The 23,917-nt window shown below is 48.7% G+C and overlaps 1 protein-coding gene across 1 annotated transcript in view; it reads left to right on the top strand.

Moving 5' to 3' along the window:
• Window positions 1-23,917, top strand: part of UNC13A (unc-13 homolog A (C. elegans)) — a 77,890-nt gene that overhangs the window by 36,616 nt on the left and 17,357 nt on the right. The window contains exons 13-38 of the mRNA XM_006876325.1: window positions 800-878; window positions 1,040-1,045; window positions 1,426-1,497; window positions 1,701-1,920; window positions 2,303-2,530; window positions 3,480-3,621; window positions 3,748-3,917; window positions 4,677-4,792; window positions 6,065-6,228; window positions 6,608-6,758; window positions 7,071-7,139; window positions 7,779-7,868; window positions 8,083-8,217; window positions 9,902-10,035; window positions 13,242-13,327; window positions 13,485-13,611; window positions 14,761-14,857; window positions 15,283-15,426; window positions 16,331-16,414; window positions 17,401-17,478; window positions 17,704-17,792; window positions 18,353-18,505; window positions 19,269-19,392; window positions 20,404-20,409; window positions 22,418-22,456; window positions 23,589-23,618. Of these exons, the coding sequence (XP_006876387.1) occupies window positions 800-878; window positions 1,040-1,045; window positions 1,426-1,497; window positions 1,701-1,920; window positions 2,303-2,530; window positions 3,480-3,621; window positions 3,748-3,917; window positions 4,677-4,792; window positions 6,065-6,228; window positions 6,608-6,758; window positions 7,071-7,139; window positions 7,779-7,868; window positions 8,083-8,217; window positions 9,902-10,035; window positions 13,242-13,327; window positions 13,485-13,611; window positions 14,761-14,857; window positions 15,283-15,426; window positions 16,331-16,414; window positions 17,401-17,478; window positions 17,704-17,792; window positions 18,353-18,505; window positions 19,269-19,392; window positions 20,404-20,409; window positions 22,418-22,456; window positions 23,589-23,618 (2,833 nt within the window). The remainder of the gene's footprint in view (window positions 1-799; window positions 879-1,039; window positions 1,046-1,425; window positions 1,498-1,700; window positions 1,921-2,302; window positions 2,531-3,479; window positions 3,622-3,747; window positions 3,918-4,676; window positions 4,793-6,064; window positions 6,229-6,607; window positions 6,759-7,070; window positions 7,140-7,778; window positions 7,869-8,082; window positions 8,218-9,901; window positions 10,036-13,241; window positions 13,328-13,484; window positions 13,612-14,760; window positions 14,858-15,282; window positions 15,427-16,330; window positions 16,415-17,400; window positions 17,479-17,703; window positions 17,793-18,352; window positions 18,506-19,268; window positions 19,393-20,403; window positions 20,410-22,417; window positions 22,457-23,588; window positions 23,619-23,917) is intronic.

The following is a 23,917-nucleotide window of genomic DNA, read 5'->3' as shown; positions in this document are numbered from 1 at the left end:
CGTAGTGGTTACGAATCAGGCTGTGAACCTCAAAGTTGGCAGTTCAAAACTACCAGCTGTTCTGCAGGCAAAAGTTGAGGTTTTCTGCTCCCGTAAAGATTTGCAGCCTCGGGAAATGCTGTGCAGGGTCACTGTGAGTCAGAACCGACTCCACGGTACTTAACAACAACAGCGCGGAAAGCAGCTGATCAAAGATGTGGTTCAAGAGCTGTCCAGCCTCGGCCTGATTCCACCCAGAGCCCTGTCTGGACTCATGGATGTCAGGCATCTCTCTCATTGGCCAATGAGAACTGTCTGGGGAGATGCCACCCCTGGATCTCCCAGGGGATGGGTGCCACTCTCCATAAAAGGGATCCATGATGGACCCTCCAGCATTCACCACAGTGTCCACTTCAAAAGCAAAAGTTCCAAGAGATTATAAACACAACCCAGATTCCTTATCCACATCATGTCAACCCCATGTGCTACAGAGCAGAATTGCTCCAAAGAAGGGTCTTGGCTGTAATCTTTATGGGAAGCAAATAACCAGGCCTGTCTACCATGGCAACATTGGTTGGGTTCAAACCGAGCCCAGCCCTGTGCCATCTTCATGATCTTTGATATATTTGAGTCCATTGTTTTCCAACATATCAAATGTTCATTCCGTGTGGGCAACAGTACTAACTCCCCATTTCCCAGATGAGGAAGTTGAGACTCAGGCAGGTTGAATGGCCTGCCCAGGCCCCAGGTGATAGCTGTGTGAGGACTTAGTGGGTGTAGAGGAGCCTGGGCCCTCAACAGTCCTGAATGTGTCTTGCAGCCCCGGCGGTGGCCTCATCATTATCGATAGTATGCCGGATATCCGAAAGCGGAAGCCCATTCCCCTAGTAAGCGACCTGGTAAGTACTTGCATCCTCTCTCCCCCTGGCTGGACAAGCTTGCCTGGAGCAGTGTAAACCCATGTTACTGCCCATGGTAGCCCTTTGGCTGGGGGACAGCAAAGTGTTCTCTGGGACTAATGCAATCTGATTTCTCCCCCACTTGCTGCATGGACACACAGGCCATGGTGAGTGACAATGACTGGAATCTCCTTTCCAGATCCCACTGGGATCTTCCACCCACCCACAACCCATAGGTCCGAGAAAGTCTTGCCATGTTCCATTGTTCATGGGCGAGAGAAACCTCGGCTCTGTGGCCATCACAGTGGAAGGGAACCAATCATTCTTCCTGAATCCAGTCCATAGTGGGTGTGAGTCCAGAGTGGGTCTGCCCATCCACCATGATCCCTTTTAACCTGGTGCCATGTCATTTCCCAATTCTTCGTTGCTCCTGGTTGCTATTGGTGACCTGCTTCCAATCCGTGGTGGTGGTTCGAACCCATGGTTGACTGACTTCATCTATGGCTGTGGATGCTGCTCCGGTTGGTGATCCCGTGGGTGTCTACAGTCCCTCGTCCAGTCCCGGAAAGCCGGCATCACCTCGGCCTTGGCCTCCAGCACATTGAACAACGAGGAGCTGGTACGTGGACATGGCGCAGCCTCCTGGGCCCATGGGGAAGAATAGGGGACGTGGGCGAGGATAGGAGCATGCCTCGCTATGGAGAATCAAATAACGCAGCTACCCGCAGAGGCTTTGGACAACGCGGGATACGAGATGCTTTGCCCTGCTCCTCCCTGCCTCCGTGAGGCCACTTAGCCTATGGTCTTGTGGGCTCCCTGCAGAAAAACCACGTTTACAAGAAGACCCTGCAAGCCTTAATCTACCCCATCTCGTGCACAACACCGCACAACTTCGAGGTGTGGACGGCCACCACGCCCACCTACTGCTACGAGTGTGAGGGACTGCTGTGGGGCATCGCGCGGCAGGGCATGCGCTGCACGGAATGCGGCGTCAAGTGCCATGAGAAGTGCCAGGACCTGCTCAACGCCGACTGCCTGCAGCGTGAGGGCGGGGCGGGGCATCGTAAGGGGAAGGGGTTCCTTCCATTGGAGGCGGGCTTCACACTGGGCGGAGCTAGGGCAAGGCTCTGCCGCGTGGGACTCTGAGGCGGCAGGAGGCAGAGGGGCGGGGCTCTGCCGGGATGGGACAGAGGAGTGGCTCAAAGTGGGAGGGGGACTCCAAGGGCGGGGTTCAGGGAAGGAAGCGGGGGGGCTATGAAATGGACTAGGCCCTGAAATTTGTCACTGGGCGATGGCAGCTCTGCTTCTCCAAGGTGGCCCACCTGAGCTTCCATGAATTTTAAGACCCCTGGTGCAGTCCCCTCGGGCACCAAAGAAGCGCTGGGCGAGGCGGGCCCAGTGACCGGTTTGGTGCGGTCTCGCAGGGGCGGCGGAGAAAAGCTCGAAGCACGGAGCGGAGGACCGCACGCAGAACATCATCATGGTGCTCAAGGACCGCATGAAGATCCGGGAGCGCAACAAACCCGAGATCTTCGAGCTCATTCAGGAGATCTTCGCCGTGACCAAGACGGCGCACACGCAGCAGATGAAAGCAGTCAAGCAGAGCGTGCTGGACGGGACGTCCAAGTGGTCGGCCAAGATTAGCATCACGGGTGAGGTCAGGGGCGGCCACGGCGGCCCAGCGTTCCGGATCTACCCCCACCCCACTCCCCAGCTTGCATAAGCACGGGCGTGTCTGTGTCCACCCCTGTCTACAGATGGACGCTCATCTTCATGGGGTGAACACTTACATGCCTCCACGCGTATTCTGGCTAGTGTTCCCAGAGCCGGAATCCAACGAGAAGATATGAGAGCACACTTTATCTGGGCGATGACCCCAGAAAGCCCCAGTTGGGAGGGAAGGAGTCCTGCAGGGGGAGCGCTGAAGAACAAATGATGCCTTAGGCGATTAGTACTCAGTGAGGCTGGAGAGCTCCAGGAGGCAGCGGAGAACATGCCCTTCTGTAGTCCCATCCTGGAGCTAGGGCACCGGAATGTTTTCCTGGAAAACAGATTCCAAGATGAGGATTTCGGGGTACACAGGTTGACTGGGAGAGGCCTGGTGGTGTAGCTGACTAAGTGTTGGGCTGCTAGCCCTATTCAGCTGTTCAAAACCACTTGTCACTCTGCAGGAGAAAGATGAGGTTGTCGGCTTCCATAGATTCACAGTCTCGGAAATCCTATGGGGCAGTTCTATCCTGTTCTCTAGGATCGCTATGGATTGAAACGATTCAACAGAAATGGGTTAGTGTGGTTTGGGTTATCTGGGAAGTGGCCCCAGGAACCCCCTATGGGGAATAGGGAAGTGCAAGAGATGCCAAAGAGCAGATGGCTTTGTGGGAACTGGAGTTCAGTCCTACTGGGACCTCAGGAAGACAGTATAGAGCCCACATCTCAGAGTGGTCTCACCCCAGGAGTGAGGGGACTGAAGTGCCTTTCCATCCTTCATTGGTGAAGGGCTGCCCTGGTGTTAATCCTTCTACAACAAAGCTCACAGGCAGGGTCACAGACGTCCCCACCATGAGTGCACATTTGTGTATTTGTATTCTGGGTGTCTTTCAGTGGTCTGTGCCCAGGGATTGCAAGCAAAGGACAAGACAGGTTCCAGTGACCCCTATGTTACGGTCCAGGTCGGGAAGACCAAGAAACGGACAAAAACCATCTACGGGAACCTGAATCCGGTGTGGGAGGAGAACTTCCATTTGTAAGTGTCTGGCTGGGCACCCCCCAACCCCATCTGGAGCACCCCATTGGGACAGCACAAGGGACTTCAAAAAGCTCAAGTGGGCACCCTGCCCAGCTAATCCTACCTCATCCCACCCCCCTGCAGTGAATGTCACAACTCCTCAGACCGCATCAAGGTTCGAGTCTGGGACGAGGATGATGACATCAAGTCCCGGGTGAAGCAGAGGTTCAAGAGGGAGTCGGATGACTTCCTGGGGCAGACCATCATCGAGGTTCGGACACTCAGCGGCGAGATGGATGTGTGGTACAATCTGGGTGAGCTCAGTGGACCCTGCAGGGGTATGGGAAGGGGGCCCAGGAGAGGCATCTTGGGAGGAGTAGGGTCCAAGAAGCCCAAAATGAGGGGCAGGAAGGATCTTGGGTGAGAGTGGTTCAGGAGCCTCAATAGGGAGGAGAAGAAGGTCTAAGTATCCTGGCCTGATTAAGCAGGCAAGAAACAAAACCTGGGGACCCAAGTTTGAGGAAAGAAACACAGACCATGAACCCTAAGAAGATAAGTAGATTCTGGGGAACTCAACCTGTAGGGAGAGGCAGGGATCTCAGTTTTGGGAAGAAATAGGGCCAAGGGTTCCTAGTATAAGGAGAGAGACACAATCTCTAAACTTAATCTCAGTGAGGAGCCAAGGTCTGGGATCCTAATTTGGGGAAAAACAAAAGTCTAAGGAATTCTAGTTCAAGGAGTAGTCTATACAAACCTAGGAAGCCAATTTTAGGTGAGAACTAGGCCCTACTTTCAGTGTCTACATGGGAGATACACACACACATGTATTAAAGTTGCTACTGAGTCAACTCTGACTCCTGGAGAGCCCATGTGTGTCAGAGTAGAATTGTTTCTTAGAGTTTTCATTGACTGTGATCATTCAGAAGTAAATAGTCAGGCCCTTCTTCCGAACCTCCAGCCTTCTGTGTAGCAGTCAAACATGTTTAACCTTCAGACACTCAGGGACACATTAAAATAACACAGGCATATTGGAAAGTTCTGCCTTTTGCGCTGCCATCATCTCTGCATTGTAGATAAGCGAACTGACAAGTCGGCGGTGTCGGGGGCCATCCGGCTGCACATCAGTGTGGAGATCAAAGGCGAGGAGAAGGTGGCCCCTTACCATGTCCAGTACACCTGTCTGCATGAGGTAAGGCCCACTACTTGACCCAGCTTTTGAGGCCTACTTCCCACTCACCTGTCCAATTCTACCTTCTTTTCTCCAGTCACACCATCCACACCTTCCTGGACACTTGTGATTATCCCTCACACAATTCCCCATCCATTAAGATCCAGCTTCAGGGCCCCCTCCTCTGGGAAGCCCTCATTGACTTTATAGGCTGATTCTCATTATGAAACTCCAGGTCCTTTCATTTATTCTAGTCCTGAAAACTTTGGGGCAGGTTGTTTGTGTCTGCATCTGCCTCTTTCAGCTACCTTGGGCTTCTAAAGAAAACTCTATTTCCAGGATTCAGTGTGTTGAATTCATGAATGATTTAATGGATGAATGAGTGGATGAAGAGTAGATAAGAGGATGAAAGGCTGAGTCTGTCGGTGGATAGATGAGTTGAAGGGTAGATTCATAAATGGATGGATGCAAGATGGGTGGATGGATGGAGGGGTGAATGATGAACAGATAGATGTGTGACTGAACTATTGGAGGGACAGATGAATAAATAGGTGACTTTTAGGAATGATGGATGGATGGATGGATGGATGAATGGATGGATGGACCAATGGACAAATTGATGTGTAGATAGATGGGTGGGTGGATGGATGTCTGAATCAGTGAGAACTATTGGATGGATAGGTTTAGTTGTGAGTAGATGGATACAGTGAATGCACTGTGATTGAATTATTAAAAGGAAGGATAAGCAGATGGGTGAATTTTGAGATAGTTGGGTAGGTGGGTGTGTCAGTGAATGATCAACGGAAAGACAGACAGATGGATGGGTAGGTAGATTGGTGGGCGGGTGGACAGAAGAATGGTTGGATTGATGGATGGATGATGGATGTACAGGCAGACAAATGGATGAGTGGGTAGATGGATAAATGAACCGACAGATGAGTAGTTGAATTGTTGGAAGGATGTTGTTATTGTTGTTAAGTGCTGTTGAGTTAGTTCCAACTCATAATGACCCTGCATAGGGTTTCCAAGGAGTGGCTGGTGGGTTTGAACTGCCAACCTTGCAGTTGGCAGTCCAATGCTGATCGTACAGTGCCACACCAGGATGGATGAGGTGAATTTGGGGCCATTGAATGGGTGGATGCTTGGATGGATGTATGGATGCAAACATATTGAATTAATGAACGAATGAGTAAACTGAAGGATTGACGATATAAGCTCCTCCAGACCCAGAGAGCTTGGACTCTCTTTTGCCTCCTTGTATCCTCTATTGGCTTACCCCTATCCCCATGGCAGAATCTATTCCATTTCGTGACGGATGTGCAGAACAATGGGGTTGTGAAGATCCCAGATGCCAAGGGTGATGATGCCTGGAAGGTTTACTATGATGAGACAGCCCAGGAGATCGTGGATGAGTTTGCCATGCGCTATGGCGTTGAGTCCATCTACCAAGCCATGACGTGAGACTGCATGCCAGGGTGGACATGAGAGAGCAATTTGAAAACTGGAGTGTAGGGGCCACCAAGTGGACACTGGCCAGATACTGGGTGGGAGGGTTTCTTGGCAGGAGGAGCCAGAGAAAATGTGAGTGTTAGAGGGTATGTAATCCTTCTGTTGACTAGAGTTCACTGGGATCTGAGTGACAGGGAAGATAGAGTTAGAGACTAAATAAGACAATGAAGATGGGGAGAAAGTCAGAGATGGAGAGAAAGTCAGGACAGAATTGGGAATTGGGCAGGGGAAAGTCTCCACAGATGCTGTCTTGGGGATACTGGGGGTGAGGAGCATGGTTCATCCTGACTGGACACTGGACCAGTGCTTCCTGCCCCCTCCCACCAGCCACTTTGCCTGCCTCTCCTCCAAGTACATGTGCCCTGGGGTGCCTGCCGTCATGAGCACCCTGCTCGCCAACATCAACGCCTACTACGCACACACCACCGCCTCCACCAACGTGTCTGCCTCTGACCGCTTTGCCGCCTCCAACTTTGGGGTCAGTTTCAGAGACCAGGGCTGGGGGAAGAGGGAGAGCCTGACCCCATGCTGGTCAGGCCCCATATGATGGCCAGTTCTCCAATCTGGGCACAACTTGCTGTGTGTCTTTACACCCATCACTTTCCTTCTCTGAGCCCTAGTTTCTACCCCTCTGTAGAATGAAAAAAAAAAGTGATGAGGGCTCAAATCAATGGTGGAAGTGATGTCTATAGTGTATCGAGGGTCTAGTCAGTGTGGTGGTCCCCACTAACAGCTACGCTTGACCCCTGAGTCTTCTCCATCAATTCTACCTCTGCTTGTGCCTCCTCAGAAAGAGCGCTTTGTGAAACTCCTGGACCAGCTACATAACTCGCTGCGAATCGACCTCTCCATGTACCGGGTAAGAGACCTGCGCATGATAACAAGCTCACCCCATTTGTGTGTGCCAGGAGGGGACAGCTACCGGCAGGTGTGCATGTGGGAGAAACCATGTTAATATGTCAAGTGCCTTCCTCAGACACATGGACATATATGTGGACAGTACCTGACCCAAAATGCTTGGTGCATCCAAGCTGACCCCCAGCTGTTTCAGGGTGCTCTCATTGACCCCCAACCCACGTCCTGAAACTTAGGGGCTTTTGTGTTGTTGTTAGTTGCCATGGAGACAACTTCAATTTATGGTGACCTCATGCCTAACAGGGTAACGTGTCGCCTGACACTGCACCGTTTTCATGTTCATTAGTATGTTTGAGTCCATTGTGGAAGCTCATCTGTCACCACTATATTGGATAATGTTCTGTTTCGATCATAAAATTTTATTACTAATTTTCAGAAGTAGGTTGCCTTATCTGTCTGTCTTATCTAGAAAGCCTACTGAAATTTGTCCACCAGGGGTGACCCTGCTGGCATTTGAAATACTGGTAGCATCATTTCCATCATCTCAGCATCACATCAGCCACCACAGTGAACAAACTGACCAACTGTCTCCCACTCTACCCTAGCTTCCTTTCATAACCCCACTCTTCTCTCATTCCCGAAGAATAACTTCCCAGCCAGCAGCCCAGAGAGACTCCAGGACCTCAAATCTACTGTGGACCTTCTCACCAGCATCACCTTCTTTAGGATGAAGGTAGGAAAGTGGACCCGGTCCCATGAGCTCTGCGAGGGAGCTTCTGGATTCTCCAGGATTCCCAGTTCCTAGAACAAGTAACATTTCTCCTGAAGAGCTGTGTGTGCATTTTGCAAGTGACCTTCTGCCTTCATTCTGCAATGCCTCTTATAGCCCACTCCTGGGCATCTCCTGTCCCATCTGTGTCCACCTATGACTTTCTCCCTCCCTCTAGGTACAAGAACTCCAGAGCCCACCCCGAGCCAGCCAGGTGGTGAAGGATTGTGTGAAAGCCTGCCTCAACTCTACTTATGAGTACATCTTCAATAACTGTCATGAACTCTATAGCCGGGAGTACCAGACAGACCCGGTGAGGACCCTGGATGGGGCAGAAGGGAATAGTGGATGATGCCAACCAGACTCTGGCTTACGTCCTAGCTCTGTCCCTTCCCAAGTGATAAAACTGTTCTGGACCTCAATTTCTTCTTATGTGAAGTGATGGTCATAAATCCACACCTGAGTGTTAGAAAGAAATTTTAACAAGATACAAGTATTAGATAAAATATAGGTAAGTGCTTAGCACCTGACACACAATATGTGTTCAGTAAATCCTGTCTGAATAAGTGCAGTTGAGTTTGGCATCATGATAGCGTGTACCTGACAGAGTTGCTACTGAAAAAAATGTTGAACTGAATTTAATTTCTTAAATATAATCCAATTTAATGTATTTGAGATCTTTCAACATACATTTATCTGTATACACAATGCTCGAGAGTTGTAGATAAGGTTTCAAGGAGTTTATAATCTAGTAAAAGGGAAGGATGCACAAATTAGAAATTTATAACCCAGAGTGATTAATCAGTCTAGGGATGGGAAAAGCACAGGAAGGAGCCTGTAGGGACGAGAGATGGTCCCTATTTCAACTCAGACCTTGGATAAGTTTTAACACAAAGGTGAATTCACATCAGTTTTATCTCCTGTTCAGTTACTTTCAGTTGACTTGGATTTACATTAGTCATTTTTTGTTTAACTGAGTTGAGGTGAACTAGATTAAATTGGGTTGCATTTAGTTCAATTATAACAGTTAATGGTCAGTTATTTCCATTTGGTTCACTTAAATTAAAATTGCTACTTGGGGAACGGAGTTCAGTTTAATTGAACTGAACTGGTAGATATTCAATAACTTTCTTTCTTTGCCTTGAGTTGAAGTTGTTCCTGACTGGGTGGAGTTAGCTTGAGTTACGGTAAACTGGATTGACAAGTTAGACACAGTTAAGTTAAGTCGAGTTGGGTTGAATTACACTCATTTCAGCTGAGTGTAGCTACACAATTTCCAATGATTAATGTTAGGTTGTGTTGGTTTGAGTATTTTAAATTGAGTTGAAATAGGAAAAGTTGGATTGGGATGAGTTAGACTGTGTCGAGTTAGGTTGGGTTAGGCTGGGTTAAGTTGGGTTAGGTCGAGTTAGGTTGGGTTAGGCTGGGTTAAGTTGGGTTAGGTCGAGTTAGGTTGGGTTAGGTTGGGTTGAGTTGACTTGAGTTGGATTGGGTTGGGTTCAATTAAGGTGAATTTATTTCCATTATTTTTATTTAGGTTGATTTGATCTTAGACAGATTGATTATGTGCTGTCTAACTACATTAACCTGAGTTGAATTCAATAATAAAGCTTAATTCTACTCCATTCAGTAGAATTGGCCTCTAGTCCAGTTCCACTGAGTTGACTCTGAAGTATGTTAATTTCTGTTGAACTAAGTAGACTTGATTTGAATTCATTTCTGTTGCATTTGGCATTGTGGGATTTGGGTCTGTTTAAGTAAGCTAAATTCCATTCAGTTCTGTGAGTTAAGTTTTAGTGAACCTTCATTGACCTGCCTTAGTGTGGTCTCTGTTTGGGCCAGTTTATGTGAACTCAGCTCTTTTCCTTGCAGACCTCCCACCTGAAACACACACATAGTAATGGAGCCCCTTCCTCATCATCCTCCTGCTCACTATTGAGCTGACTGAGTCACCCTTCCCTGAGCTCCTGTGACCAGTGTCTTCACTTCTCTTTCAGGCCAAAAAAGGGGAGCTTCCCCCAGAGGAACAGGGTCCCAGTATCAAGAACCTTGACTTCTGGTCCAAGCTGATCACCCTCATAGTGTCCATCATTGAGGAAGACAAGAATTCCTATACTCCCTGCCTCAACCAGTAAGTACTGTTGTCTGTGAATTTCATTTTCTCAGGGTCAGTGAGTAAATACCCATACAACTTTATATCTCATGGGCAAAGATGTTCATGTCTACTTGTATTATACCATACACTTGTGAGTATATGTAATTTTGTATGTAGTTGGGAGTAGGAGTTTAAGTGTGTATAATTATAGGAAACATATTGTTTATTGTGTAATTGTATGTGAGTGTGCATATAATTGTGGCTTGTGAGTTTATGTGTCTGTAGAAATTTTCATCTGCATGTAGTTGAATGAGTTTTTGTGTTTTCTTATATCTTGCCAAAGTGAGCCCTAGAGGGGCCTCTGAATCTAGGGTGTCAACATCTTCTAGTTACTTAGATTTGGAATTAAGTTCAGGGATTTTAAATAAGTAGACTTAAGGATGGAGGGTCAGAGAAAAAGAGGAAGGCCCCCAGCGAGATGGATTGGCAAATTGGTAGCATCAGTGGCCTCAAGTGTGGCAACAATTGTGAGGTTGGCCCAGGATCAAGCAGTGTTTCGTTCTGTTATGCATAGGGTAGCTATGAGTCATTACTGACTCAATGGCACCTAACAACAACAACAATAGACTTAAGGGTGGATAAATGATGAATGGATAGGTGAATGGATGGATGGACCCCTGAGTGGGTGGGTGGATGAATGAGTGAAAGAATGGATATGTGGGTACACCAGTGGGTGGACAGATGAATCTAGGGATGGATGGCCATATTGGTGAATGGATGAGTGAGTAGATGGATGGGTGGGCAAATGAATAAGTGGAGAAATGGATGAGGAATAATCAATATAATAGTTGGAGGAATGGATGAATAGGTAGGAAGGTGGTGTCAAAAGGGTGTAGCATCAGACCTCATCTAACTTTACAGGGAGAGAGGACGGTCAACATCAGCCTCGTCCCAGAGCTGATTCCTATGAAATGAAGGTCAGACATACCTCCACTGTCCAACCTTTTTTATCAAGTCTGACTCCAGCTCTCCCTTCCATGGCACTCTCTACTTCTCTGCTGGGTTTGCTCATTCATTCAACGGCCACACAGAACTCACAGGCCCTACTCATATTTATGGGATTTATTAGGGAAATTAAGTGACATCGAGTTGGTTTGGACTCATAGTGACCCTGTATAGGGTTCCTGAGAAGTGCCTGGTGAGTTTGAACCAATGACCTTACAGTTCAAACTGACCTTGCAGTCCAGTACTTATCCTGCAGTGCCACACCAGGACTTCATTAGGGAAGTTTGTTGTTATTGTTGGTGTTAAGTACCGTCGAGTTGGTTCTGACTCATCGTGACCCTGTATAGGATTTCCAAGGAGAGGCTGGTGAGCTTGAACCATTGACCTTGTAGTTCAAACCGACCTTACAGTCCAACACATTAACCCACAGTGCCACGTAGGATACAATTCAGGGTTAGGGTCAACTTAGAAGTAACAGGAATGACTCAGGATACTGTTTTTCATTCAGGACAGCTTCTACTCAGCTATGTCCACTCACATGCCTCTCTTTAGGTCCTTAACTCTCTGCTCTCACTCTCAGCTCTTGACTCTTGACCCTCAGTCCTTGGCCTTTGCCTCTGCCCTCTTCCTTGGACAAGTGTCACAAAGCTCTTTAGCTCTGCTGATAAGTGCCTGCAGACACCCCACTCTGCCAAGAAGCCTTCTGCCTGAAGGTGCTCAGCTCTCTTGTTCCATGGGTCAGCGAGCCTAGACTGCTCATGACACGCCACTGCCATCTTGTGCTGTCTTCCATGTTACACTCTGTCTCCTGGGTCTGGGAGGTTCTCAGCGCAGAGTCTCTGTCCAAAGGATGGGTTCTGCTCCTATTTCTTCTGTCTTTCTCTCTTTCTTTCTCTTTTTTACTATTTATTGTGATTTGGGTGAAGGTTTACAGAGCATATCAGGTTTCCATTGTTGAATTCATACTCATTTTGTTTCATGTAATTGATTGCAATCCCCACAATGTGGCATCATTCATCCCACTTCCTCCCTGTCTTTCCCATTTCCATTTGTCTTTATTTCCCAGCCCTTCCTGCTTTCTGAACTTTGACCTGAACAAATGGTGCCCTTTTTATCTCAAATGGTTGACTGTTGTGAGAAATACGCCCCTAATGTTGTTGTTCATCTTATAGACCTATCTGTTGTTTGGATGGAAGTTAAGCCATGGAGGTGAGTTCAGTTCCAGTCTTGAAGGCTAACTAAAGGCTATAGTTGGGAGTTCTACCTTTCTATCCCACTAAAGTGTCTAGTTGGGGTTTTGGGTTTTTTTGTGTGGTTTTTTTTTCCCTATGATTTTGAGGGGTTTTTCCCCACATTTTTCTCTCATTCTTTTCTAGTGTGATCTTTCTAATGTGATCCTTTTCAGAGTGGTTGGTGATAGTAACCAGGCACTATCTAGCCCTGATCTCAGAGTCTCTGCTCCTTGTCTAAATAGTAGTGAGGTCTCTCCCTCCCACCCCACCTCTACCCCGTCCACCCCACCACTCTCTGGGATTGGCTCCATTAGTCTAGTGGGATGGCAGAACTGAACAGTCTTTTATAAGGGCTTCATGCCTCTGTTTGTATGCTCCCAACCCCACACGGATTTCATGCACCTTATTTGCTTTAGCAAAATCTGTCTAGTCTTGGTGAGCCACAGCACTTTATTTGTGTTGCTGTCATTGCTATTAAGTCTTGTCAAGTTGGTTCCAACTCATAGTGACCCTGTACAGGGTTTCCAAGGCTGTAAATCATGGGAGCAGATAATCTCATCTTTCTCCTGCGGAGAGCTCATGGACTCGAACCACGGACCTTGTATTTCACAGTCCAGTGTTTATCTATGGAGTCGTGATGCTCCCTTATTTGTGTAGTACCAGTCAATAATTTTGTGACAGTTACAAGACCATGGTTAGACATACCAAAGATAGTCACTTTACTGGAGTTGAACCAGTAAGGGAATGGGTGGATGGATGGATGCTGGAGTGGGTGATGAATGCATGTATAGATGAGTGGAGAGATGGGAGCTGGGTGGGCGGAAGCTCAGGGAGAGTAGGCTCTTCATAGAGCCCCTCAGTAAATCAGTGGCTATGAGAAAACTTGAATACTGATCCTCTCCCCTGACCTGCTCCACACTGCCCTCTGGGGTAGGTAAGGACTAATCAGCCCATGCCATCTAGCTTCTGTCTGCCAAGGTTTCACACTCCTGTGACCTTTTCCAGGTTTCCCCAGGAGCTGAATGTGGGTAAAATCAGCGCTGAAGTGATGTGGAACCTGTTTGCACAGGACATGAAGTATGCCATGGAAGGTGAGCCCCCGTGCCCTCATAGGTACTTGGGCCTCAGTGTCCTCTCCAAGGCTGTAAGTATTCTGGACCTTCATGGCTGAGGTAAGAGTGGACAGGCTGAGATGGCAGACCTTCCTGCCTGAGTTGCCCACTTCTTGTCCACCCCCATCCTTACCAGAGCATGACAAGCATCGTCTATGCAAGAGTGCTGACTACATGAACCTCCACTTCAAGGTCAAGTGGCTGTACAACGAGTATGTGGCAGAGCTGCCCTCCTTTAAGGAACGTGTACCTGAGTACCCTGCGTAAGTCCACTGCCCCAAGCCCAAGCCAGAAACGTAAAACAACCAGCTAGGATGAGGCCCAGAGAGAGAGCTAACTACTCAGGGTTACCTGGGAGCCAGGGTAACAAGTAGGAATCAAATTCAGTGTTCTTGATTCCCAGGCATTGAATTGTGGTCTCCTGTATCCCTGAAAATTCATAATCATGATAAGAATAATAATTACGCTGAGTAATCCCACCTACGTTTCCTCATTTAATCATTCTGATGATTCTATGAGAAAGGATCATTATAAATCCCATTGTGTCGTTTAGGAAAACATTTATAATCATTCATTACCCACTCATCCTTCAACCTTCATCCATTCATATACTTTATTCATTGTCCCTCCTGTTCACCCATCTGCCCATTCATCCACCCATCATCCATCCATCCGAGAGGCTGACAAAATGGTCCAAGGTGAGATCTAGTAAGTGACAGAGTCAGGATTTGAACTTGGGTTGTCTGATTCCATGTCGTATGAGAGAATAGGAGAATGACTGATATTTACTGCTTTAGACGCATTCACTGCTTTCACTCACTGCTCAGTTATATTATAGAATAGATGTTCGTCTAATGTATAGGAAAGGGGATCTCAGAGAGCAAACGTGCTTGCCTGAGGCTGGAGTTGGATTATCTGAACCAGGATTCTCATAAAATTGGGCCCTGCCCAGTGGCTGCTCCATCCTATTCTGACAGTGGCTATTCCATCCTTTTCATGGGTGAAGAAATTAAGGCCTGGTGGAGGAAGGAAACAGGAGAGATGCTACTCAAGGGCACTGGGTGGGTTAGCGGGAGAGCAGGACAAGAATAGAGCTTGCTATGGAGCAGCTGGAGACTCTAGACCCAGAGAGGGAGAGCGACTGTGTGCTGAAGACCTGGGGAGCATGCGGGAAGGATTGCATGGAGGGGATTGTAACCATGGCAATGAGATGATATACGATAGAATGAATGTAAAACTAATGTTCTCCCATGTAAACGGTCACATAATTCACAATAAATCATTTAAGAAAAAAAAAAAAAAAAGAATAGAGCCTGCTCCCAATACCATTCGGTATTGTACTGGAACCAGGTAGAGCAGAGGGTGAAGAGGGCAAGAGACAGCAGGGTCCCATCCTGGTTCTTTCATTATAGGTGGTTTGAGCCCTTTGTCATCCAGTGGCTCGATGAGAATGAGGAAGTGTCCCGGGATTTCCTGCATGGGGCCCTGGAACGAGACAAGAAGGATGGGGTAAGAGGCAGACCCATGACCAAGCTCCCAGTCCACCCACACTGGCCTCATTCCCTCTGGGATCCAGTGGGGCAAAAATTGCCATTGGAATGGGGTCAGTCTCTGATAGGTGTCTGCCATATTTGTCTCATTCAGGGTTTTCAAAGTCTTTTGTTCATTCAACACATATGGAATCAAGTTCCATACCCCACCCTAGGGTCTCTGTGTCTACCTCTAGAGGTTGGCTCTAAGTCAACCTTGCCCTCTACATATCACCTGAGAGCAGTGAGGACTCAACAGCCTGTTTCAGGTGTACTTTCAGTCCAACAGAAACTGCAGTCATTGACCCTGGTCTTTGAATGTCCCTAAGAAGAGTGGGAGGAATGGGCTCTTGGGCATATTGCCTCTGACCTCTTTCCTTCATCCTGGCTTCCTTCCCTCTGCAGTTCCAGCAAACCTCAGAGCATGCCCTGTTCTCCTGCTCCGTGGTGGATGTCTTCTCCCAGCTCAACCAGAGTTTTGAGATCATCAAGAAGCTCGAGTGCCCTGATCCCCAGATTGTGGGGCACTACATGAGACGCTTTGCCAAGGTGTGGGAGTGGGAGTGGGGTATGAAATCAGGAACAGAGTTGCACTTGAGGTTGGGGTCAGGAGGAATAGGACTCGAGTTAAGGTTAATTGGGTTGAGGTTGGGGTTGGAGTCAGGTTCAGCAGGAGGGCTGAGGTCAGGGTTAGGGTTGAGACTAGACTTGAGGTTGAGATTAGGGTTGGGATTGATGATGTCATTGAGACTGGAGTTGAACTTGGGGTTGGAAATAGGATCGAGGTTTGAGTTGAGTTTGTGGTTGGAGGGTTAGAGTTGGAGTGGAGGCTTGGACTGGGGTCAAGGTTGAGTCAAGGTTAATAACATGTCTTTGAAGTTTGGGTTTGGGTTGAGGCTAGAATTGAGACTGAGTTTAGGGCCGAGGTTGGTGATGTCATTGAGGTTGGCATTGAGCTTGGGTCAGAGTTATGGTTAAGATTAGAGTTGACACCGAGGCTGGGCTTAGGGTTACTATCAGGGTGAATATTAGTTTGGCATTGAGGTTGAAATGAGTATTGGCATTTATAAATGTAGAATTTGGGTGGAGCTTGGGGTGAGTTTGAGGATTGGGATCATTGCACTGGGTTGGGTTTGAGGTTTGATTGGATTGACTGCAGGTTGAGTTGAAGTTGGTATATTGCAGCTAGGAATTGAAATTAGATGGGGATTAGGTCAGATTTACCATTAGAACCAGGTTAATACGATGTTGGTTACTCTGAAATTCATAGAGCTGAGTCCACATAAAAGAACTGTCTTTATCTGGCAGGTAAGCCTAGGTCTATTGGTAATCGTGGGTGGACACTTTTTCCAAGCCAATAGGCTATTTTAGGTTCAAGTTCATCCTTGTTTGCACTAGCAGCTCTTGATTCCTCTCATCACACTTTACCCCACCCACTCTGTGTCCTTCCCAGACCATCAGCAACGTGCTCCTCCAGTACGCAGACATCATCTCCAAGGACTTTGCCTCCTACTGCTCCAAGGAGAAGGAGAAAGTGGTGACCTGGGAGGGCCCTGTCCTTCCCTCTCCCAACCTCACTCAGCAACCCCAGAGTGTCATCCTTCCAAGGGCACTGACCCTGGTTCTGTGTGTGTTTGTGTGTGTGACTGTATTGCAGATAGAGTGTGAATACGTGTGTGTAACTGTTCTTGTTGAGTGTACGTAGTCTGTGTAACCAACTGTGTGTTTCTGGGTGTGTGGCATTTCAGTGCATGTGTCTGACTATATACTGTCTGACTGTGTTAACTGATTGGGTATAGTGTGTATCAAAGTATGTGTGTGTCTGTGTATGTCTGGGGTGTTCTGACTCTACATGCAGCTGGATATGAGAGAATATGCCTTCAGTTTGTCAACCCAACCTCAGTGACAACACCAACATCAATCCTAATCCAACCTCGATCTCAATCCCAGCCTCAACCCTAGCCTTGACTCCAACACTGATCCCATCACCAACTCTGACCCCAATCCAAACCCTGAACCTGACTCCACGCCCCACCTCAACTCCAACCTCAGCAGCATCGCCAATGCCAAGCCTAAATCTAACCTCAATCTCAACCTCCCTCACTCCTAACCTCAACCCTAACCCTGATCCCATCCCCAGCTCTGACCATGTTTGTGAATGAAACCTTCAGGGTGTATGTGAATGCAGAGTTTTGAGTCTGACTAGGAGCATGTGAGTGTCTGACACCTAATCCTCTTCCTGGTATTCCCAGAGAACCAGCTTCTCTCCTAGACCCACCAACTCCTGCTCAGACCCTGATGGAAATTACTTTAACCCTCCCTCCACCCCTCCACCCCCACTCCCTAGAAATTCCCCAGCAGCCCAAGGAACCGTGGCCCAAATGTTGTCTTCCATTCTCAGGCCCCACTTTGAGGCCCCAGCTTCCTCCATACCCAGGCCCCAAAGCCATGTCCCTGAAAGTGGGTGGGGGAGGCTCTCAGAAGGGGTCATGAGTCTGACTCCCCCTCTATTCCCATCCTTAGCCCTGCATCCTCATGAACAACACTCAACAACTCCGAGTACAGCTGGAAAAGATGTTTGAAGCCATGGGAGGAAAGGAGGTGAGGTGGCGTCTGAGCGGGTCTGGAGACAGGACAGAGTCACGGCTACTCCTACGTCCCCGCGAGTCCCAGAGCTAGTTCCTCAAACCCTAGCAACCTGTTTAACCATCTGTGCCTCAGTTATCTCTCAGCCCCATGAGGTCCTTTTTCCTGGGTTAAATGCGAAAATGCCCAGGGACATGGACATTCCATAAACCAGACCTGACGTACCTCCTCCCTCTTCAGCTGGATGCCGAGGCTAGTGACATTTTGAAGGAACTTCAGGTGAAACTCAACAACGTCTTGGATGAGCTCAGCCGAGTGTTTGCTACCAGGTGGGGGTATCTCCAGAGCTAGGGGCAGAAGCAGTGGGTACTCCCCAGCCCTCTGAGCCTGGAATATCTAGAGACTTAGTAGATGAATGATGCAGAACTCAGGTTCAGAATTAGATGGCGCTAAGTTCAAATCCTAGCGTTATCTCTAACTAGTTAATGTGCCAGACTGCAAAGCCATTTGAACTGCAAGGTCAGTGGTTCAAGCTCACCAGCTGCCCCTCGGAAACCCTATACAGAGTCGTTATGGGTCGGAAGTGACTTGATGGCACTTAGATTAGTCATCTGTAAAGTGGAGCTGATGGTAATAATAATACCTGCATAGGATTGTGAGAATAAAACGAACAGCACAGGTGAATGGCTTAGCAGAGTGACCAAGTCATAGTAAAAATGATGCCTGAGACTGTCATTGTTATACCCCCACCCCTTACTCTGATATCTGCTATGGCTCCCTAGTGTTGGTGATATAAGATCAAGGTCCAGAGATCAGGTTCTGTGGTCTTCATTTAGTTCCTCTTCTGGGAGAGCAGGAGGGTCTGATCCACTCCTCTCTGTGTCCTTAGCTTCCAGCCACACATTGAGGAATGTGTCAAGCAGATGGGTGACATCCTTAGCCAAGTCAAGGGCACGGGCAATGTGCCAGCCAGTGCCTGCAGCAGCGTGGCCCAGGATGCTGACAACGTGCTGCAGCCCATCATGGACTTGCTGGACAGCAAGTGAGTCAGGCTTCTGGGTGGGATTGGGAAGGGAGGGACTAAGGGATTGGGGCCATGAAGACCTAGGGGTTGACCTGGAAAGTTCTCTGGTCTGCTGGGTGGTGGTTGGATGGTTTGCTGGGTAGAGACATAAAGGAATGAATGAATGAAAGGATTAAGGAAGGATGGGCAAATGACTGGAAGGATCTATATATCAATCTTTGTATGGATGAATGGGTGGTGGTTGATAGACAGATGGTGTGAGATGGTTGGGTAGACTAAAAGATAAATACTTAGGATGTTGTTGTTGTTGTTAAGTACCGTGGAGTTGGTTCTGACTCATAGTGACCCTACATAGGGTTTCTGAGGCTGTAAATCTTTACAGGAGCAGACGGCCTCATTTTTCTCCCACAGAACCGCTGGTAGTTTCAAGCTGCCAACCTTGAGGTTAGCAGCCCAATTCGTAACCACTACGCTACCAGAGTTCCTTAAATACTTAGGATAGATGGCTAGAAAAGAATGGATAAAAAGTGTATGGGTGAATGGATGAAGAGAAGGATAAATTCACGCAAGGAGAGTAGATATGGGTGGATGGATGATGGATGGATAGATATGAAATGGATGGATAGATGAATGGGTGAGGAGGAGAAATTCAAGCAAGGATGGTAGATAGTTAGAAAGATGGATAGATGGAATGAAGGAGGGAGGGAAATGGATGTCTTGAGAAGGGGCTCTACAGTCTGGGGTGAGTCAGCCCTCTCTCAGACTTGCTCCTCGCCCCTAGCCTGACTCTCTTTGCCAAAATCTGCGAGAAGACGGTGCTGAAGCGGGTGCTGAAGGAGTTATGGAAACTGGTCATGAACACCATGGAAAAGACCATCGTCTTGCCACCCCTCACTGACCAGACGGTGAGGCTCAGCAGGGAGCCAGGGGGCCACCTGGGTCACCTCCCCTGTGGTAGTCCAGAGAGCTTGGTGCTGAGAGTCTGCCAGGATCAGACCAAAGGCATCAGAGCTCAGAGAGGTCTGCTAGGCGCAGTGGTCTTCCAGAGTGCTTAGAGTCTCCCATACATCGATGGGGTCATCCAAAGATTAGAGAGGTCACACATGGACCAAGGATCATCAGCAATGTAAGGAGGTCATTCAGAAGTCAGTCAAGGTTACCCAAAGATTAGACCTGTAACTAAAGTCAGATGTCTAAGAAACAGGTGACACACAGCGTCAGGAATCACCCAGGGAACAAAGACATTGGTCTAAGAGCAGAGAGGCCAGTTTGGGGGTCAAGGGCATTTATGGGTCATATAGGTCAGCAAGCTCATCAAAGGGCTTTGGAGTCAATCAAGAAACAAAGAGGAAAAACATGGACTCTAAACTTCAGAGACCTCTATGCCAGAGGGTTCCAGGAGGTCAGTCAGAGGTCACAGAGAACATCCAAGGTCTGAGAGGCCAAGCAGAGGTCAGAGACCAGGAATATGCATTTGAGCCTCTTCAGGAACAAAGTCGGAGATCCCCAAAGTTCAGGCTGCCCAGTGGAGGCTGGGGGAACCTGTTGCTAATGACTAGGGGTGAGGGGATCCCTACATCCCAACAGAAGCAAGTGTGTCTGGCCAGGCGTCCCCAGTCTTGGCCCGGGAATCTGGGGAGGCGTGGGACAGCGATGGCATGAGAGTTGAAACCACAGTACGCAGAGAGGGAGGACATTCTTGGGTGGATGGGGAAGACCCCGGAGGGCAGGGGTCGTAGAGAGGCGACCGTGGCGGGGAGGCTCGGACTTTCCGCTACCGCCACCTCCTGGGGGCTGGGCTAGAGCACGGGTCCGTCCCTCGGCGCCGTCGCCCCCTTCCTGACCTTCCCTGGAGACTCATGGTGCCTTATTCCCCCCCATCCCCCCCATCGCCCCGTCCACACCATGGCTGACAGATGATCGTAAGTAGAGGCCCGTCTGTCCGTCTGTCTGTCCGTCCGCTCTATGTTCTGGACTCAGCCCGCCGCGCGCCTGCACCCCCATCACCCACCGCCCCCTCCTCACCCACCGCCCCTCCTTTTGCCTAGATGTGCCTGTGTCTGTCTCGGGGCGGGGCATGGGGAGGGGCGGGGCCGGGAGGGAGGGAGACCACGCCCACTCACCCTGCCTCTTGTTAAACCGCGAGGTGGAGGAACCAAAATGCTCCCCAAACAGCGACCCACTTTCCCCTTCTCTGCTTTTAGTTAGACTCACCTCCATCATGTGCGCAGACGCCCCCTGCACACCGGAGTATCTCTCCAAACTAAAAGGGGTGTAAAGTCAAGGGGGTTCCTCAGACCTTCCTTTCAGGCTCTGAAAGGTTCTCAAGTCCCCAAAATTCAGGCCCTTACCACGCTGGTCTTTGCCTCCACTTCTGACTCCCCCAAAGACCCTCTGTTCCTTTGCCATCCCTCAACACCCCTGTCTACCCTACCCCCTTCCCTCTACCTCAGAAATGCCAGAAACACACCTAGGCGCTGAAATGGGAGAGAGCATTATGACTTTGGTGTCAGGCAGTTGTTGGCAGATGCTATTGAGTCGGTTTGGGTTCATAGCGATCCCATTTAGCACAGAATGACAGGCTGTCTGGTCCTGTCCCACCCTGACAATCGTAAGATTTGAACCTCTTGTTGTAGGCACTTCTTGAGGATCTTCTTTTTCACTGAGCATGATGTCCTTCTCCAGGGCCTGGCCCCTCCTGATAATACGTCTATAGGATGAGAGACAGTCTTGCGATCCTAGTGTCTAAGTAGCATTCTAGCTGTACTTCTTCTAAGACAGATTTGTGCCATGAAATGGTCAATATTTTGTACCAGGCCCATAATTCAAATGCATCACGTCTTCATTCTTTATTCATTGTTCAGATTTCGCATATTCAGCTGTCCCATGAGACAAATGAAAATACCATGGCTTGAGTCAAGTTCTCAGTGTCAGGCAGATTTGGGGTCAAATCCTGGTCCTACCATTTTTTCTGTGACCCTGGGCAGGTCATACCACCTCCCAGCTTCAGTGTCTTTTTAAGGTTAATTACAGCAATTACTCTGAGGGTTGATTTGAAGATTAAATGAAATGAAGAATTAAAATGTTCATCCCAGTGACTGGCCCAGAAGTAGGGCTCATTAAAACCAAGCTAATATGACTGTTTGCTGGTGGTAACCTGCAGACACACACGAGGGTAGAGACGTGTCAGTAAAAAGCATTTACGTTGCCTTTTGTGGATGAAACAGAGATGTGAAAAGATTCCACCTTGTCAAGGTTTTCTTGTGCTCCTCTTACTTCTTGGTGGCTGCAAGCTGGAACTTTTATCTGTTACCACCAGGCGACAGCATCCCTAACCACATGCATCCCTAAGGAGGCAGATGAGGGAATTCACATTTACTGATGACTTCCTATTTGCTAGACCTTCTCATGGCTGCTGTTTCAACTCACCTTCATCACAACCCTCTGAATGAGGTGGAGATGATATCCAATTCTAATTTTGCAGATAAGCAAAGTGAGGGTCAGAGAGAAGGAGTAGCTTACTCAAGGTCCCATAGTAAATATAAGAGTCAGGATTCAAATTCAGGTCTCTCTGAATATGGAACCCATTCGATTTCCTGTTAACCCAAGAACCAAGGGTCTCTTACATAAATGGATTTTATTTTGGCAGTGACTACTCTCCTTTCTCTTTGGCTTTGCATTGCTCTCTTTCTCTGTCTCTGTTTCCACTCACTCTCTCTTTCTCAGTTTCTTTTCTGTCCTCTTAGCACCTTGTAAGAGTTGGTCACTAAAGCATAGACATGTCCCCACACACAATCCAGTCACCAGCTTCCTATATGGTATAGCTATCCCTTATCTCCTGCCCCTATGAGTACACATGTGAGCCCCCCCCCCCATGTCCCACCCCACATGAATTGCCAGGTTGATCACCCTGTGACGTTGTCTCTGCAGGGGACCCTCTTGAGAAAACATGGCAAGGGATTAGAAAAGGTAATGAGGGCCTCGCCCCCACTGAGGCCCCGAGCTCCGGTGTCTGAGCGTGTATGTGTTTGTCTGTGTGTGCGTGAGTTAGTAAGGTCAATGGAGGGTGTGGGTAGGAGGTGGACATCTTAACCAAGACCCACAAAACCAGAAATCAGAGACAAGATGATCGCCCACAGACACAATTTAAAGTGGTTAGCGTCAGTGCCAGGTGTGAGCAAACCTGTGTCCAGACAACTCCCACTTTCTCATAGCAATTCCCAAGGGGCTTACCCCAGCCTGGGGCTCAGTTAAAGCCCCCTGGCTTTACAAAGTGCCCAGACACTGGACCACTGCCCTGGGCTGGGACCTATCTTGTGTTCTAATGGATGTTTGCTGTAAGGTGATGGGAGCTGTCGTAGCACCCAGGAAGCTGCCCTATTGAGCACTTGTGCCAAAGCTATCCTGTGTGTACACAGATGAGATCTCTACTTCATGATCTTGAGCTAGAGAGTTTCCCCACTCACTCAGCCAGCTCCATGTGGAGCATGGCTATGTGCCAGGCACTATATACACTTGTGCACATGTGTGTGAGGGTGAGAGTTTGGATTTGTTTGTGCATACGTGGGAATGTTTAAGAGTGCACATGTGCATTTTAGTGTGAGTTCTTTTGTATATGTGTATGTATGCCTTTGTATGTTGATCTGGCTGTGCATGCATGAACTTTCTGCACATGCATGTGGACTTGCCTGGGTGTGTCTGTGTGTTGTGTATACTGGAAATACCTGTTGGTCTGTTTTCTTTCGGAGTCAGGCTGGGGTAAGGCATTGGGGGTTGGGAGAGGAGAGACACCAAGCCCCTTCTCTCCTCTCCCCATCCCCAAGGGGCCACATCCCAGAGGGGTCTGACTGTGGGATCTGACCACTTGTCCCCAGGTGAGGGGCTCAATTCAGCCTCCTGGGCACACCCAGTGGGCCCTAGCAGTCCTGGAGTCTGTTCCTGAGCTCTCACTGGGGGACAAGGGAAGATGCCCATCTGGGGAGGAGACCCAAGTCCTGGGTGGGCTGGAGATTGGGACAGTGCTTTGAGGGGTAGGGAAGTCCCACTGAGTATCCCGCCAGCAGCCACCAGAACTCTGACCTCCACCTGATTCTCTCCACAGGGCAGGGTGAAATTGCCAAGCCACTCAGACGTAAGATCAGCCTCTCACTGTCTGTCTGGCTCCCACCCCTACCCCACCTCATCCCGTGCCCCCTCCTGCCTCTGTGGTCCGTGCTATCCTGGGACCTACTGTGAACCTGTCTGTTGGTCTCTTCTTCCTTTGTCTGTCTGGCTTGCTCGTGGGGTTGGTGGGCAGGGGGCAGTGGGTGGGGAGGAGGGTGTCCTCACAGGACTACAGATGGGTGCACCAGGGGATACTGAGGCACAGACATCTGGGCTCTTGAGTAGCTGTGCCTCAAGGGAAACTCAGAGAACTTCATATGAAAGATA

This window comes from Chrysochloris asiatica, unplaced genomic scaffold, assembly GCF_000296735.1.
Source record: "Chrysochloris asiatica unplaced genomic scaffold, ChrAsi1.0 scaffold00374, whole genome shotgun sequence".
NCBI lineage: Eukaryota > Metazoa > Chordata > Mammalia > Afrosoricida > Chrysochloridae > Chrysochloris > Chrysochloris asiatica.
This window is presented reverse-complemented; position numbering and strand designations above follow the sequence as displayed.